Raw genomic sequence first — 16,920 nt, forward strand, 5'->3', positions numbered from 1 at the left:
TGCCCCTGGTCTTTGCTTATGCAAGGCTGGTTTGTTTATTGATTTTTAATTTGCATTTCTATCCCACCTTTTTTCTTCCTCCAATGAGCTCAAGATGGCAGGCAGGGTTCTCTTCCTCCCTATTTTCTCCTCACAACACCCCTGCAAGGTGGGCGAGTTCGAGAGAAGACAGCGACTGGCCCCCAACCAAGGTCACCCAGTAATCTTTGTGGCCAAGTGGCGATTTGAATACTGGCCTCTCCCAGGTCCTAGTCCGGCACTCTAACCACTAGGCCACGTTATTTGGAGGGAGGGGAGCAAGGTGGGACCGTAAGGGTTGCTGTGGGAAGTGAGTCAAGAAGTAATGGTAAAGGGACCCCTGACCATTAGGTCCAGTCGTAACCGACTCTGGGGTTGCGGCGCTCATCTCACTTTATTGGCCAAGGGAGCCGGCGTACAGCTTCCGGGTCATGACTAAGCCGCTTCTGGCGAACCAGAGCAGCGCACGGAAACGCCCTTTACCTTCCCGCTGGAGTGGTACCTATTTATCTACTTGCACTTTGACGTGCTTTCAAACTGCTAGGTTGGCAGGAGCAGGGACCGAGCAACGGGAGCTCACCCCGTCGTGGGGATTCGAACCGCCGACCTTCTGATCGGCAAGTCCTAGGCTCTGTGATTTAACCCACAGCGCCACCCGCGTCCAACCCTTTAAAAAAAAGGTCATGTCCTCTCACACACCCCTGCATAGGATTCTGAAGGCATCCCAGCCCACTCCCTGCACCGAAACTGTAGAATCACAGGATTGTTGAGTTGGAAGGGGTCCTGAGGATCATCTAGTCCAGCCCCCCAAATTGCAGGAATTTCAGCTAGCCATTCCCAGCACTGGAAGTTGAGCGGAAGTCTGAAGCCTCCTGGCATTGCCCAAGTGGTTGCCTAGCCTTCGGCCCAGGCCCAGTTTGCCCCCCTCTATGGGTCCCTGTAAGTTACCTCTTTGGCCCTTTTATCGGCACATGTGGGACCAACATGGATAGCTGGCCCTGATGAATACTTGAGGTTCCCGATCCCTGTGGTTGTAATTCGTGGGCAATCATTTAATTTTATCCTGATTCTAATCTTTAAGCTGTATTTTAATCAATTGTTTGCTTGTGTTTTAATGTATTTGATATTTGATGCTAGCCGCCCTGAGCCGGGTCTTGGCTGGGGAGGGCGGGGGTATAAATAAAAATTTACTTACTTACAACGCCAGTTCCTTCCTGCCCCTCTCGGGTAGCGCCAGGTACACGGCTCCTTTGGCATGGGCTCTTTTGGGCATCACCTTCTTGGCCCAGAAAGAAACCTGCATTGCAGCAGAGCAGCTCCCTCCTTTGGTATTGCCAGCTCATGTGCCAAAGGGTTTTAGGTGTTCCTCCCAGAGGAATGTGCTCTCCTTTTTCCTCCCCCCCCCCCCCCCCCCCCGGTCACAATCAGCCAACTGAGCCCTTTCCAAACCCAAACATTGCTGGAAGATTCAGGGCAGACTTACAGAGGTCCTTCTTCACACACCTCATAGTTAAAAACCATGGGATTCGCTCCCAGAAGAGGTAGTGACGCCCACCAATTTGGAGGGCTTTAAAAGAGGATTTGACACGTTTGTGGGAAGAGAAGACTTTCAGGGGCTATTCCCTCCCTGCGAGAAGCCAAGTTACAGGGAAGCAGGCAGAGGGCCTTCTCGGTGGTGGCACCCGCCCTGTGGAACGCCCTCCCATCAAATGTCAAAGAGAAAAACAACTACCAGACTTTTAGAAGACATCTGAAGGCAGCCCTGTTTAGGGAAGCTTTTAATGTTTGATGCATTACGGTATCTTAATATTTTGTTGGAAGCCGCCCAGAGCGGCTGGGGAAGCCCAGCCAGATGGGTGGGGTATAAATAAATTATTATTATTATTATTATTATTATTATTATTATTATTATTATTATTATTATTAATTTATTTATTTGCCATGATGGTTCTGCTCTGCCTCCACAGTCAGAGGCTGTGATGCTTCTGAATCAGTTTCTGGGGACCACAAATGGAGAGAGAAGGAGCACGACATGTGGGCTGGTGGATGTTCAGAGAGGGATCCTCTTCTTCTCCAGTTAGACTTTAAAATATGTCGGGGACCGCCAGCAACCTAGGATGCAGTTCCCATCACCCTTGATTACTGGCGGTGCTGGCTGGAGTTGATGGGAGCATACTGTGCTGGCGGCTGCTTTTGCTTCCTCTGTGCAGAATGAAGCATTTTTCCACATCACGTAGTCCTGGGCATAAGGCAGCTTCCTGCGATCTGGTCCGTATCGTGATATTAAGAACTTGCTATGCTTCGGGAGCACTTCCTGTGGCAGGAGGAAGATCCCTTGTCCCTCCCGCGTTGCATTTCCCCTCAACTGCATTTAACTCCTAGCAGTTGCATACCTCCAAAATCCTTCTCTTCCTGGCTGCCACCCAGCGCCGCCTTCCTTGAAGTCTCCTAGCTGGTGTTTCTGGCTCCTGGGATCGCTGAGATGAGCTCTGTAATAGCAGAGCTGCTGGATCAGTCTAGACCCCTTGCTAATGATCTCCTGTGGTCTGCAAGTGCAAGCAGAGTCTCTGCATCCGCACGCCAGTTACGGTTAGAACCGAGCGATGGAAAGGGAGTTAATGTGTGCCGATGTGTTCAGCCTCAGTGCATGGCAGTGTGAAGGCTTGACATTTTTGAATGTGTTCTGAATGGATGCAAATCTTAAAAGCCATTCGGCTCCACGTTTATCGGGGCCTGGAAGATGGGCACGGCTAGATCATGGCGCTTCTGACGACTTTTGAAATCCTGCGTAGGCATAGTACAGGAGGCATTCTGAAAAACCCTCCAGCAGCCGTGGCTTCTGATTTTTTAATCTTGTTTCTTTAGATTTCATTACGGTAAACTAAATAATACCCATAAATAAATATTATTAATAATACAACAAGTTGAAGGCAACATACAGCTGAATATCATCATTAAAGTTATTCCAAAATATTACCCATATATACCTATTTTTCCAAAAATCTGCTAGTGTGGATTTAATAAGTTCATTTAATAATGGTTACTATCAACCATTCCCCCCCAATCCATTTGCGTATGGTAGAAGATATACTCGCCCCTCCCCAAATTCTAGCTAGCATCATCTTAGCAGCAGTTAAAAGGTTGATTCCTGTTTCTTGATCATTTTCCAGGATAGCATCCCTTTTAGATAGGCAAGTAGGAATATTTTAGGGTGACTTCTTGGCTGGTATCCACTCAAAATGGGTTGTAGAGTAACATCACACACAAGTGGAAACTGAGCTCATAGCTTGTTGTCAAGGCAGGTTGACTTTTGCTGTTCGTGGGCTGAAAATGGGGGTTTGGGGTGGTGGTGGAAACAGATCTACATGCCGTGCGCTCCACCATTTCTAGATTAAGCTTAGCGAAGCCAAGTTTGCTGCCTAAACATGGCAAATCCCTCTAACCAGCATGTAGAAGTCCACTCCCAGTGTGATGGGAAGACTTTGCAGCATCCTGCGGTAGTGAAAGAGGCACCGATACCTGTCCCTTCAGCTGCACTCTTTGAGCTCTGTCCAAGCTCCTTTGGTGCTGTCATACAGCCTCTGCTAAAGTCCTGTCATTGATGCATGGAATCCGAGTGCCTTTTTTAATTAATTTCATTTTTTCCCTTCTTTGCTTCGGTCAGCAAAACCAGAAGAGATAAAACCAGCCGCCGAGGTCACCACAGCGAACGACATCGCGGCCCCTCCGAGCAAGGAGCTTCCGCCGAGCCCCGATAAGAAAACCAAGGTGAGGGTCGACCATGTTGTGCTTCCAGCGCTGCAGGTTTTGGTTCTCAGCACCCTGCTTTCCCCCTTTTTGCTTCTTAAGCCAACGATAAGTTCTGTCCTCTGAGCTGATGGGCTCCCAAGAAAAGTAGCTGGCTACCAAGCCCGGTTTGATGGCAAGGCTGTTAACCCCATCCCTAAGCTCCTCATTTCTAACCCAGTGATGGCTGTGAGAAGAGTCCTGGCACAAATGCTGAGCAGTTCTTGTGCAGTTTTCTTCCCAATGTCTGCTCTGTACCCAGCCCTGTTCTGCGTGCTTGGAGGAGTCCTCGGACATAAGTAGGCCTGGAGTGAATTGTGTTGCATCAAGTTGGAAATGAAGAGCAGCTGAGCTGCTCACTTCATCTTTTCCCTCTGCCAGTGAAGTTAGACCAGGGATTAGGGAACCTCCAGATGTGGTTGAACTCCAAGTCCCTTTCAGGAATGATGCAAGCTGGAGTCCAGCATCACACAGACGACCACAGTTCCTCCATCCCTGACGCTGGCAGTACCGAGCGAGATGAACCAGTGGTCCGATTCTGTATAAAGCAGCTCCCTGCGTTCTGACAGCTATCACCATGTGAACAGGTTGCCCTTTCTGGAAAACAGATCAGGAGCAAGCCAGCCAGCGGTAAATCACACGGAGTCAGTGGTGTTAACACATTATTAGAAAAAAACCAAACGGAATCTGCACAGGTGTGTCAGGCCTAATGAGCACAGCAACAACTCTTCCTCTGTAGGTCTTGCCCCAGTGAAACAGTTGCAGAGGCTGTCTTAAGTCCCCTCATCTCCAGGGCTTTCCCCAAGCAGTCAGAGACTGTGCCTGCATGCAGCCTGCCACTTCTCCACTGGTTTCAGCCCTCTTCTGGTTCAGGGAGACAAGGGGAGAGAGGAGCTTGTCGCAGCAGGAGGGGGAGACATCTGTGACTCTTCACCAGCCAGACTCCTCTCTGCCTCTTGGCCTCCTTCCTCTCCTGCTCCCGCCTCTGATTCTGGACTTCTTGTCATGGAGTTCTACTCAGTATTGAACCAGAGCAGAATTCAGCGTATAGTTAGCAGAGTAAAAACTTAAAACACGTTGCAGGATTCCCAAAAAACAGACCAGAGGCAATTAATACTTCATCCAGCAGAGCTTTACTGCTACTGAAGGCAGAGGAGCAGAATGGTCACAAGTTCAATACTTTTACGATTGGCCCTGTCCATCAGAAATCCAGTTGCAGCAATCCAGTTGAAGCATATGTAACCCGAGGTACCACTGTATAGTGTTAAGCTTCAGACTTCTTATAAGTTATTGTAAGTTTAATTTAAGTCTGAAGCTTAACACTATACAGTGGTACCTTGGGTTACATATGCTTCAGGTTACATACGCTTCAGGTTACAGACTCCACTAACCCAGAAATAGTACGTTGGGTTAAGAACTTGGCTTCAGGATGAGAACAGAAATCGTGCTCCAGCGGTGCAACAGCAGCAGGAGACCCCATTAGCTAAAGTGGTGCTTCAGGTTAAGAACAGTTTCAGGTTAAGAACGGACCTCCGGAACGAATTAAGTACGTAATCAGAGGTACCACTGTACACAGAACACCAACACCAGAAGGAAAAAAATAGAAAAAGAAAGTGAAACCCAGGCTCCTTCTGGCTTTATTATAGTCAGTATGACCTTGTCAGAAGAGATGACAGAACCAGTTTACGTCAGCTGTACTCAGCTTCTCTGAAGGAATAACCCAAACATCATGAACCTCCTGCTTGTATCCTTCACACAGAGAAGCTTCCATAACCCTCTTGAATTAAGTAAAATAGGACAGATCTAAAAGCACCAGATCAATACTTTATGCACTAAGAAATGCAAACTGACACTTCTCTCTGCCACAGACTCTCCCAGTTCACTAAGCCCTGTTACCTCTTCAGCTTCCAGCACCTCCTCCTCTCCATCTTCTCCCTCTGACCACACTTTGTCATCCCACCACCAATCCCTGGGCTCTGAGCCTTCTTTCCCGGGGGCTTCCCCAGCTGGTTCCTCCCACCACTCCAACCAGGCCATGGCACCCAGTATACAGCGGTACCTTGGGTTGAGAACTTAATTCATTCCTGAGGTCCATTCTTAACCTGAAACTGTTCTCAACCTGAAGCACCACTTTAGTTAATGGGGCCTCCTGCTGCCGCTGCACCACTGCAGCACAATTTCTGTTCTCATCCTGAAGCAAAGTTCTTAACCCAACATACTGTTTCTGGGTTAGCGGAATCTGTAACCTGAAGCGTATGTAACCTGAAGCATATGTAACCCGAGGTACCACTGTATACTTTGATTGGCAGCAGCTGAGAAAGGGTCATTCTTCTCACCTGCTACCTGAGACTCTTTTTCTCCAGGTAAGCTGGGAACTGATCCTGGGACTCATATTAAGGAATATGGGAATCTGCCGTATACCGAGTCAGACCACCGGTCCCCCAAGCTCACTGTTGCCTACACTGGCCAATCCTACCAGGAGATTCCAGTAGGATTTGAACCTGCATTCAAAGCAGATACTCTATTCCTGAGCTACAGCCCTTCCCCACCTGAAGAGAGATGGCTCTTCTCTGCTGCCCCTTGACAGGTCACCCCTGTTTCTCAGTTTCCCAAGAGGCCTGTGCAGACACAGGGGATGCCATGTTTTTTTCTGGATGCAGTTACAAGGCTGTTGTAACAATTGACTCTACCAAAGATCTCATTCGGGGGGCTGATTCTTAGAGAGAGGTTGAGTCTGCAAACTCCAGCATGGATTGGGTGCTAAACAGGAACCTAGGAAGTTGCCTTAATTCCAAGACGGACCACTGGCCCATCTCGCTCTGTACTGTCTGCACTGGCTGGCAGCTGCTCTCCAGGGTTTCAGAAAGGGATCTCTCCCAGACCTTTGACCTTTGTCAAAGGCCTGGAAACGATGCCTTATGAGGAACGGCTAAGGGAGCTGGGCATGTTTAGCCTGGAGAAGAGGAGGTTAAGGGGTGATATGATAGCCATGTTCAAATATATAAAAGGATGTCATATAGAGGAGGGAGAAAGGTTGTTTTCTGCTGCTCCAGAGAAGCGGACACGGAGCAATGGATCCAAACTACAAGAAAGAAGATTCCACCTAAACATTAGGAAGAACTTCCTGACAGTAAGAGCTGTTTGTCAGTGGAATTTGCTGCCAAGGAGTGTGGTGGAGTCTCCTTCTTTGGAGGTCTTTAAGCAGAGGCTTGACAACCATATGTCAGGAGTGCTCTGATGGTGTTTCCTGCTTGGCAGGGGGTTGGACTCGATGGCCCTTGTGGTCTATTCCAACTCTATCATTCTATGATTCTATGAGATGCTGTTGGACCTTCTGCATGCCAGGCAGGCGTCCTTCCACTGAGCGGTCTCCCTTCCCTATATAGTGCAACATTTAGTCCTCCTCCCCATGGCAGCTCTTTCCTTAGGCTCAGAGAACCGCATGCTGCCATCTTTCCTTTTCGACTTGTTTCTTTGCTCCCATTTCTGCCGCTCGGACCTTTTGTTTACCATGCGCTTCTTTTCTTTTTGTTTCGTCCATTTTTTGCTTGTGTGTGTGTGTTCTGTGTGTGTACATTTTGACACCAAGCCTTCAGCCTCCACTTCAGCAACAAAGCCTGCAGCAGCAGCAGCAGCGAAAACCAAGGGCGCCCCCACTGCTGCCGCTGCCCCTGCCAAGCGGCCGGCGTCCACCGCTATGCCAGGCCAAAACAAAAAAGCCACCAGCCCTACCGCAGCCACCACCCCTAAACGCCTGGCGACGAGCGCCGCACGACCCTCCTCCTTAACTCCTAAAGAGCCCAAACCGAAGGTAAGTCGCTTGTGTGCAAGGGGGGAGGGTTGTGGCCTTGGAGCCGGGTTGTCCTGTTGAGCACATCTGGGCTGTTGGCATCTCGTGCTCCGTCCCTGGATAAATTGCCATTGCTTTGTCCTCCTGTTCAGTGGTGCAGCATTTGCCCTGCCGGCACTTCAGACCTTCCAGGAAAGCACATGGTGCATCGCTTCTAAATACAGGTCCAAAATCCACTCAGGAAGAAAGCTAGGGTGTCAGGGAAAATCGTAGAGTTGGAAGGGACCCTGAGGATCACCCCTAACCCCTTGCAGTGCAGGAATATGCAGCTGTCCCATAGGGGGATCGAACCCACAACCTTGGCGTAATCATCATCACGCTCTAACCAAGTGAGCTATCCAGGTCTCCTTAGCTTTCTGCACAGAGAGGGTTTGTGTGTTAATATCGGGGGGTTCGTTGGCTCTGCATTGCCCTTGTACAGCTCAGGAGGGAAGAGGATGAGGACAAAACTAGAATTCGGTGCCTCTAGCGCCACCTGCTGTTGGGCTCCCTTCCTTCCGCCCTACCAGTCCCAGTGGGCGCCAGCTACCAGGGCCGGCTCAAGACATTTTGCTGCCTGAGGAGGACAAGATGGCGCCCTTCCCAAGGCCCTTAGAGGAGCCAATCGGACCAGCATCTTACCCCAATAGTGGTCAAAGGAATGCATCTTCCACCGCACTTGACAGCAGCTGGCTAGCATAGGGAATGCAGAGCACTCACAGCTCTGGCCCCTCCGCATCTGCCGCCTGAGGCAGCGGCATCACTCTGCCTCATCACAGGGCCGGCCCTGCCGGCTGCTTCTGGTCCCTCCCTTCTCTGGGTGCGGGAGGGTGGGTGGTTCAGCAGCCCTGTTAAAATCCGAAACGAAGGGATGAGCTGTCCCTGAGCAGGAGCCATCGGAGCTTACATTTTAATGGAAATGCGGCCCTTTAGGTAAGTAACCTTAGCTTACGGTTCCCGGTTCCCATAGTTACCAGGCCTCACTCATCAAAATCCTGACACTTTTTATAATTGACTTAGTGTGCCTGGAAACCAGAGCGGGCAGCAAACATAGGAGAACACTTTGGATCTTCGCCAGGAAAGGGCTGTTTAATCCCAAAATATGTCACCGGTTCTAAATTGCCGCTCAGCAATCAGAATCGGCTCTAAAGTATTGTGCAAGGAAAGGAAACCTGTCAAACAAATAAATTTCTCTCCCCCCCCAACCCCCCCCCCATGTTTCTTTGCTGCATCAGTTGTTCATAGATAAATTGGTCATTGCCCAGAAGTCCCAGATGGTCTCGGACAAACGCCATCTAAGCCTGTGGAGCAATTTTCTTTTTCTGCCTGTAATTAAAAGAGCTTCCTCTTGGCAGATGACCAGGGAAAGGAAGAGGGAGCACGAGTGATTCCAGTGAGCGGAAAAGAGCCAGGGAACTAAGAAATAAATTAATTAAAGGCAGCGCCTTACTAATTTTATTGCATAAGATTTTTACACCACCTGATAGTGAAAAAGGGAAACGGCCGAAACAACCCTCAAAAAAGACAAAGCAGTAGAATCGTCAAGAATAATTTAAAACATCCCAACAAATGAAATCATCGATAAACTAAAAAATACGTCAACATTCTACGTGCCTGGTTAATCTTGTCTGCACTGATATCAATAGGCAGGGAGTTCCAAAGTGTAGGTCCTGCCACGCTAAAAGATAGAAGTGGTCAAGTGTCTTGTAAAGGAACAGCTCCTGTGTAGGCCCTCCATGAGCAGAAATTAGCCTGTCCCTGCGGACGCGGGTGGCGCTGTGGGTTAAACCACGGAGCCTAGGGCTTGCCGATCAGAAGGTTGGCGGTTCGAATCCCCACGACGGGGTGAGCTCCCGTTCCTCGGTCCCTGCTCCTGCCAACCTAGCAGTTCAAAAGCACGTCAAAGTGCAAGTAGATAAATAGGTACCACTCCGGCGGGAAGGTAAACGGCGTTTCCATGCACTGCTCTGGTTCGCCAGAAGCGGCTTAGTCCTGTTGGCCACATGACCCGGAAGCTGTACGCCGGCTCCCTCGGCCAATAAAGCAAGATGAGCGCTGCAACCCCAGAGTCGGTCACGACTGGACCTAATGGCCAGGGGTCCTTACCTTGCCGCATCCCACAACCGAGTTTTCTTTCTCACCTCCCAGTCTTCAATTTTACTTCTTCCCCTGGAGATTCTGCGGAGGGAGCTGGTGGAACTTCAACCCTTCAGACCCCTGCAAGCCTACACATATAGAAATTGTCCTGACTCCTGCTAAGTAGGAAGGGGCGAAACCCTTGTGATCCCTCAGTTCTCTGCCACTTTAATACAAGCAAAGGCCTCCTACGTTGGCTCCCAGTACATTTCCGAGCACAATTCAAAGTGTTGGTGCTGACCTTTAAAGCCTTAAACAGCCTCAGTCCAGTAGACCTGAAGGAGCGTCTCCACCCCCATCGTTCTGCCTGGACACTGAGGTCCAGCGCCAAGGGTCTTCTGGCGATACCCTCACTTGAGATGTGAGGTTACAGGGAACCAGGCAGAGGGCCTTCTCGGTAGTGGCGCCTGCCCTGTGGAATACCCTCCCACCAGATGTCAAAGAGAAAAACAACTACCAAACTTTTAGAAGACATCTGAAGGCAGCCCTGTTTAGGGAAGCTTTTAATGTTTATTGGGTTATTGTATTTTAGTGTTCCATTGGAAGCCGCCCAGAGTGGCTGGGGAAACTCAGCCAGATGGGCGGGGTATAAATAATAAATTATTATATTATTATCCTTGACCTGACCGCTGTCAAATACTAAGCAGGCAACATTTGGTCGTCCATTTGGCCAGCGTTCCAAACCTAGGTGAAATCACTCATTTGACCCCAGATAATCTGTTGTGTTTTGCTTGAGGTTGGAGACAGATTTAGGATAAAAGAGAGATTTTTTGTTTTCAAAAACAGGGTTGGGGTTATCAGCCATTACTTGTGTTGTAGTTCCTTTGAGCCTGAAACCTACATAGCCCTTAGGAGATCCTGATACAGCTAAGTTTGCTATCTGCTCCTACACTCCACCTTTACGATGGTCACTAAATGGAGACCTTATGGCCTTAGCCTCAAGCAAACTTCACCCACCCCTTTGCTGAAGATGCAGCTTATGGGAGAATAGCTTAGAAGTTTGCTCAGTATTTGGGGACATTTCGATTGGCTGCTGATACAGAATGTGCCTGCCCATCGATTCTATTCACCCCGCCCCCATTACATCAGGATATCTTGATTTAAGCCAAGCTCTGATTTCCTCCTGAAAAGACAGACAGATATAATAAGACAAATACCAAAAAGTGAAGTGAAAAAGGTATGGGAGTGTCTAAATGAATACCTTAAAAGTCAAGGTTCGAGGACAGAAATCTGGCTGAGTCTGGAATAACCTTGTGCAGTGAAAGGATAAGAAAGAGGGATTTATATCTGGATGCTAAGATAGAGATGATAAGGGAAACAGGAAAACAGGAAGACCCAATGAGAGGTAAAGGAGGTGTTATGGGATTGGTGGAAGTCAAGGTTTGTTTTTCTTTTTAGTGTTTATATTATTAACTTGCAAGATATGGATTTGGGGTTTTTTGTATGTTGGGTTTTGTGTATTGTTATTTTTTGATATTTTTCATGTTGTTTTGTGGGAAATACTAATAAAATTTAAAAATTAAGAAAAAGAAAAGACAGACTTTCGATTATCTTTTCACTTGTTATGGGAAGAGCAGGGAGACCCTTGCAGGGGAAAGCTGCAGATGTTGCGACTCGCTATAGATCTCTTTCCATGAAGCCCACCCAAGGTTGCAAAGCTGACGGTGGTGCTGTTGGGCATGCAACTCTTTTCCAAGGAAAATCTGAACAAGCATCTCAGATGGATGAGAGGTTGTCTTCAGGGGGGAAAGCTCTGTTTGACTTGGGTCCTTTTTGTTTGTTTCTTTCCAGGGGACAGACGCAAAGAGCCCCGATAAGCGGACCTCCCCTTTGAAGCCCCCGTCCGCTACGACTCCTCGGCCGGCCGCAAAAAGCAGCCCAGCCACTCCCAGGCCGTCGACAGCACTTGCAAGTACGAATGCGCAGAGCGCAAGGAGCACGGCCACTTCCCCACCCAAGAGGCCCTCCAGTGAGTACCCCTCTGCCCCAAGCTTGCTGGGAAAAAGGATGTTGGTTTTGGAAGCTGCACGCTCTTGCATTGCGGCTTTGCTAATTTGGCAACATAGGGACATGTAGCTCAGTGGGTAGAGGCTCTGCTTTGCATGCAAAAGGTTCCAGGTTCAGTACCCAGCAGCATCTTCAGGTCTGGAAGCGTCCTTTTTCTGAAACCCTGGAGAGGCACAGCTGGTGAGTGTAGCAGACATGGCCAAGCTAGATGGACCCAGCAAGAAAGGACTTCTCCATGCGGTTCATTGTTAACCGGTGGAACTCCCTCCCACAGGAGGCAGTCATTGCCACCAACCTAGATGGCTTTAGGAGAGGATGAGACAAATTCATGCAGGTGAAGGATATTGATGGCTATACTGTAGTTGGCGGCCACAATGCTTCTGAAGGCCAGTTGCTGGAAACCCTAAGGCAGAATAATGTCCCTTGTGCCTAATCCTGCTTGCAGGTTTCCCAGAAGAGGCATCTAGTTGGCTACTGGGAAATCAAGATGCTGTGCTAGAAGGGCCATTGGCCTGATCCAGCAGGCTGCTATGTGTGACTCCATGTAAGGCAGCATCTAAGGTATTTTTGTTAACCCCCGGGACTGAGGAACAGGACCTCGCTGTTAGTTGGCCCAGCCTGTGTATGATCTGGGCTGTATACTGCTTCAAGCTTAAATTCCTAAATCTACCGGTGGAGACATATTAGACTGAAGCTCATAAACCAACCGCGCTCTGTGTATGGTTTGCCTGATAAATACAGTGGTGCCTCGCAAGACGAAATTAATTCGTTCCGCGAGTTTTGTCGTCTTGCGATTTTTTTCGTCTTGCGAAGCACGGTGTCGGGAAAGTTTTGGAAAAGCTTCAAAAATCACAAAAGTCTTTAAAAACCTCAAAAAAGGCTACCACACCGTGTTCTATGAGTTGCTCCTCGAAGTCAAGTCGCAACTGTATTAACGAAGAAAAAGGAAACAAACTTGCAAGACATTTCCGTCTTGCAAAGCAAGCCCATAGGGAAAATCGTCTTGCGAAGCAGCTCAAAAAACAAAAAACCCTTTCGTCTTGCGAGTTTTTTTGTCTTGCGAGGCATTCGTCTTGCGAGGTACCACTGTAGCACTGTGCAGAACTTCTAGTTGTTTCCCACAGTGGGGAAAACAAGCAATTCTTGCAGTGTTTACACTGGGCCATCACAGTCGAGGATTTCTTCTTCGTCTTATGAGTTTCCCAGCGGCTGGCCGCTGCCTGAGTACCTTTGTCCAATCCAGCAAGTCGGTTTCTCACTGCTTTGCTGTCGGTGCAGGATTTGATCTACCCTGACGCTGAATATTTCCCCTGCCTTGTGTGGAGCATAGCGCATTGCAAGTTGAAATTCTTAAGAGCAATGTGTCTCTTCAGATCAGAGAGAGGGAGAGAATGGCCAACTGCCTTGGAGGCTATTTTGGGCTTAGACGAGATGGAGAACAGTGACAACACTAGGAATTGCATTTTAAAATGGCTAGGTTGGACCCATTGAAATAAATAGATTTAAGTAACAAATCCATTTATTTCAGCAGGTCTCCTCTGAACATGACATAGTTTGTGTATCACCCCTAACATTTGTGTTGCCTGCTTCAATTGCACATTCTCTCTTTCTTTGCTTTTTTATTGATTCATATATGCTGCTTACATCCCAAAATGGCTATGTAAAAAGGTAAAGATACCCCTGCCCGTACGGGCCAGTCGTGTCCGACTCTAGGGTTGTGCGCCCATCTCACTCAAGAGGCCGGGGGCCAGCGCTGTCCGAAGACACTTCTGGGTCACGTGGCCAGCGTGACATCGCTGATCTGGCGAGCCAGAGCCACACACGGAACGCCGTTTGCCTTCCCGCTAGTAAGTGGTCCCTATTTATCTACTTGCACCCGAAGGTGCTTTCGAACTGCTAGGTTGGCAGGCGCTAGGACCGAACGACGGGAGCGCAGCCCGCCGCGGGGATTCGAACCGCCGACCTTTTGATCGGCAAGTCCTAGGCGCTGAGGCTTTAACCCACAGCGCCACCCGCGTCCCTAAAAAATGGCTATGTAGATGGTACACATTAGCATCCAGGAGGCAACATGATGTGGGTGGTGGAGCCCAAGGTGGCATGCACAGTTCTCCCCATTTTTTAGCCTCAAAACAACCCAGAGAGGTAGGTTAGGCTGAGAGAGCGTGACTTGCCCAAGGTCATGCAGTGAGTTACCTTAGCTGAGCGGGGATTTGAACCTTGGTTTCCCGCAGGTGGTGCTGTGGACTAAACCACAGAGCCTAGGGCTTGCTGATAAGAAGGTCGGCAGTTTGAATCCCCGTGACGGGGTGAGCTCCCGTTGCTCGGTCCCTGCTCCTGCCAACCTAGCAGTTCAAAAGCACCTCAAAGTGCAAGTAGACAAATAGGTACTGCTCCGGCGGGAAGGTAAACGGCGTTTCCGTGCGCTGCTCTGGTTCGCCAGAAGCGGCTTAGTCATGCTGGCCGCATGACCTGGAAGCTGTATGCCGGCTCCCTTGGCCAGTAAAGCGAGATGAGCGCTGCAACCCCAGAGTCGGCCACGACTGGACCTAATGGTCAGGGGCCCCTTTACCTTCCCTAGTCCAGCACACTAACCACTGCACCACGCTGGCATGAGAGAAATGTAGGGTGTTGGGAATCCTGACAGGGGCGGTGGTAGCCTGCTTAACTGTGGCACCAGCAAGGCCCTGACCCCGGCAGAGCAGAGGTTCAGCTTGGCTGCTGTCTTTGTGTGTTGTGCAGCCATCAAGACAGACGCAAAACCTGCCGATGCCAAGAAGACCGTCGCAAAATCACCATCAGGTAACCTGCTCTCCCTGCTTTGCTTCCTGCCTGCTTCTTTGGGTGGCCACGTGGGGCTTCTTCGGGTGGCTCTGCGGCTTCCCCTGCTGACGGTCCTCTCTTCTTCTTCTTCCTCCTCCTCCTTCTGTTCCTCCTTCGGCAGCCGACCTCAGCCGTCCAAAGAGCGCCCCGGCCTCCACCGCTGCCAAAAGCAGCGCCACCACCCCGACCGCTGCTGCCCCCGGCCTGCCCGGAGCAGCCGCTAGCCGGCCCAAGCCAGCCACGCCCAGGCTCTCGGGGACCGGGAGCTCTGCCGCCGAGCCCAAGAAGGCGTCCGCGCTCAAAACCGCACCAAAAACCAGCCCCGTCGCCAAGCCTTCCCGGCCCCCCACCAGTAGCGTGTCTGCCCCCGACCTGAAGAACGTCCGCTCCAAGATCGGCTCCACGGACAACATCAAGCACCAGCCTGGCGGAGGACGGGTAAGTCCCCCTGCCCCATATCTCTCTGGGCGATTGGTTGTCTGTGCTCACATGACACTCTCCCAGCGATGATGGATCACAACTCCCATGATCCCTGTCTCTTGGCCATGCTGGCTGGGGTGGATGGGAGTTGAAATCCAGGGTGCTACCCTAGCACAGTGGTGGGGGGGAAAGTGGCTTTCCAGGTGCTGCTAGACTACAACTCCCAGCAGCCTTAGCCAGCATGGTGAATGGCTAAGGATCATGGGAGTTGTAGTCCAGCAAAACCTCCAGAGAGCCGCAGATTGCCATGTCCTTCTTGTAGAAGGAGCTGCTGCTGCTGTCCTCAAGCCCCTCACACTTGCTGTAGTTGCCAGCCTTAGTTCTTTTTTGCAGCAGAGAAGCGGGTGCTTTGGATCTGGAAACACAGAGCTCAGATCTCCAGGGGGTCACTTTCGGAGGAAAGGATTTGAGCCTGTCTGCATGGTCCAGCCAGCTTGTAGGGAGGGCGGCCAAAGAGCTTTTTTGATGTGGCTCTCTTACAGAGTCTCCTTTTGGCTGCTGCTGTGTTCTGCAGGTTTGGCTAATCCCCAAATTTTCAGGGTGAGAGACTGGTCCCTCTGTAGAGGTGTCATCTCTTTGTGGCCAAACACATCTCAAATTATTGAGCCTCTGCTTGTGCTCCGTTTCTCTGAAAGACCAGTGGAACAGGTCTCTGTTTGGATTAATTTTGTGAGATCCCTCTTGCAGGGGCGGAATCAGGGCCTTAAATCTGCTGGGCTTCTTATGTTGCCCTGGTTGGCTGGGCCTCAAACCCAATGTTTACTTGGGGCAACCAAGGGCTTATTAATGCATTCACTTCCCCTTAAGTAACAACCCACGGACTCCCCCCAGCCTTAAATCTGCTAACATGTTGGAAGAGATGGGTTGAATTATTGGGGCTTTAGATCTCTCCCTGTGGATAAATGGCGGGGCGATTTGTGTGCCCCATCTGCAAGGATGGAAACGTCAGCACCCCTAAAAGAGATTTTGGGCCCCACCCATGGGGGAGAGTTGGCTGTCCTTGGCTCTCAACTCCCTTCCGAACCAGGATCAGAAATTGCATCATCTTCAGCAGTTAAAAAGGAAATGGTAATGGCCATATCAGTATCCACACAAATTAACAGGAGATTTGTCTATGTAGAAATACATATATTGGGGCAGGTGGGGCTCGTCTGACTGGGAAGGTAGCTCATCTAGGAGAAGGAAAACTGATCCTAAACCTCCGCTGCTTTGTGGAATATATTTGGAAGAAGAAAGGGCTAAGGAGTAAACCCTACACAAATCAGCCCAGCTGGTGCTGGATATATTGCTCTGCTTTCCTTTGGACCACGTCAGTGAGGCTGAGAGGGTGATCTTGTTGTCTAGGCAGCCCAGGACCTTCAGACACACTGCCCAGGCTTGTGCTTTGGTGCTGCTAACATAGCGGTTTGACTTCACCCCTGGAGCTGCACTTCACTGTCTCTTGAGACAGATGGGCGCCAACAACAGCAATTGAGTCAGACCATTGGTCCACCCAACTCACTATGCTGGCTGGCATCAGCTCTGCATGTTTTTAGACAGGGGCATTCCCAGACATACCTGGAGATTCCATTGGGCACTGAACCTGGGATGTTCTGAATGCAAAGCAGATGCTCCACCTCTAAGTTACAACGACCTTCCCCTTTGCTGGCCCTTCCTAAAGCTGGTGCAAACCAGCCACATTTAAGAGAAGCTGAAACAAAACTGTATTTTGACATGTCCCACAAGAAAGACCAGTGGGAAGAAAGGAAGGGAGCAAGACTGGCTTGAGGTGCTTTGGCTGCTGCTGCTGGGAGCCAGGATCAGAGGGAAGACCCTCTGAATCCTGGCACCCCTTGGACTCTAGA

The 16,920-nt window shown here is 49.9% G+C and overlaps 1 protein-coding gene across 12 annotated transcripts in view; it reads left to right on the forward strand.

The window, feature by feature from the left end:
* Positions 1-16,920, forward strand: part of LOC114607928 (uncharacterized) — a 214,251-nt gene that overhangs the window by 174,071 nt on the left and 23,260 nt on the right. For 10 of the 12 annotated variants that reach the window (XM_077936656.1, XM_077936657.1, XM_077936658.1 and 7 more), the window contains 5 exons: positions 3,683-3,786; positions 7,394-7,615; positions 11,561-11,738; positions 14,516-14,575; positions 14,718-15,034. In XM_077936656.1, the coding sequence (XP_077792782.1) occupies positions 3,683-3,786; positions 7,394-7,615; positions 11,561-11,738; positions 14,516-14,575; positions 14,718-15,034 (881 nt within the window). Of the gene's footprint in view, positions 1-3,682; positions 3,787-7,393; positions 7,616-11,560; positions 11,739-14,515; positions 14,576-14,714; positions 15,035-16,920 lie in introns of all 12 variants that reach the window. The other 2 variants (XM_077936651.1, XM_077936652.1) reach the window with 2 other exon arrangements.

The sequence above is a fragment of the Podarcis muralis genome, chromosome 12 (assembly GCF_964188315.1).
Source record: "Podarcis muralis chromosome 12, rPodMur119.hap1.1, whole genome shotgun sequence".
In the NCBI taxonomy this organism is placed as follows: domain Eukaryota; kingdom Metazoa; phylum Chordata; class Lepidosauria; order Squamata; family Lacertidae; genus Podarcis; species Podarcis muralis.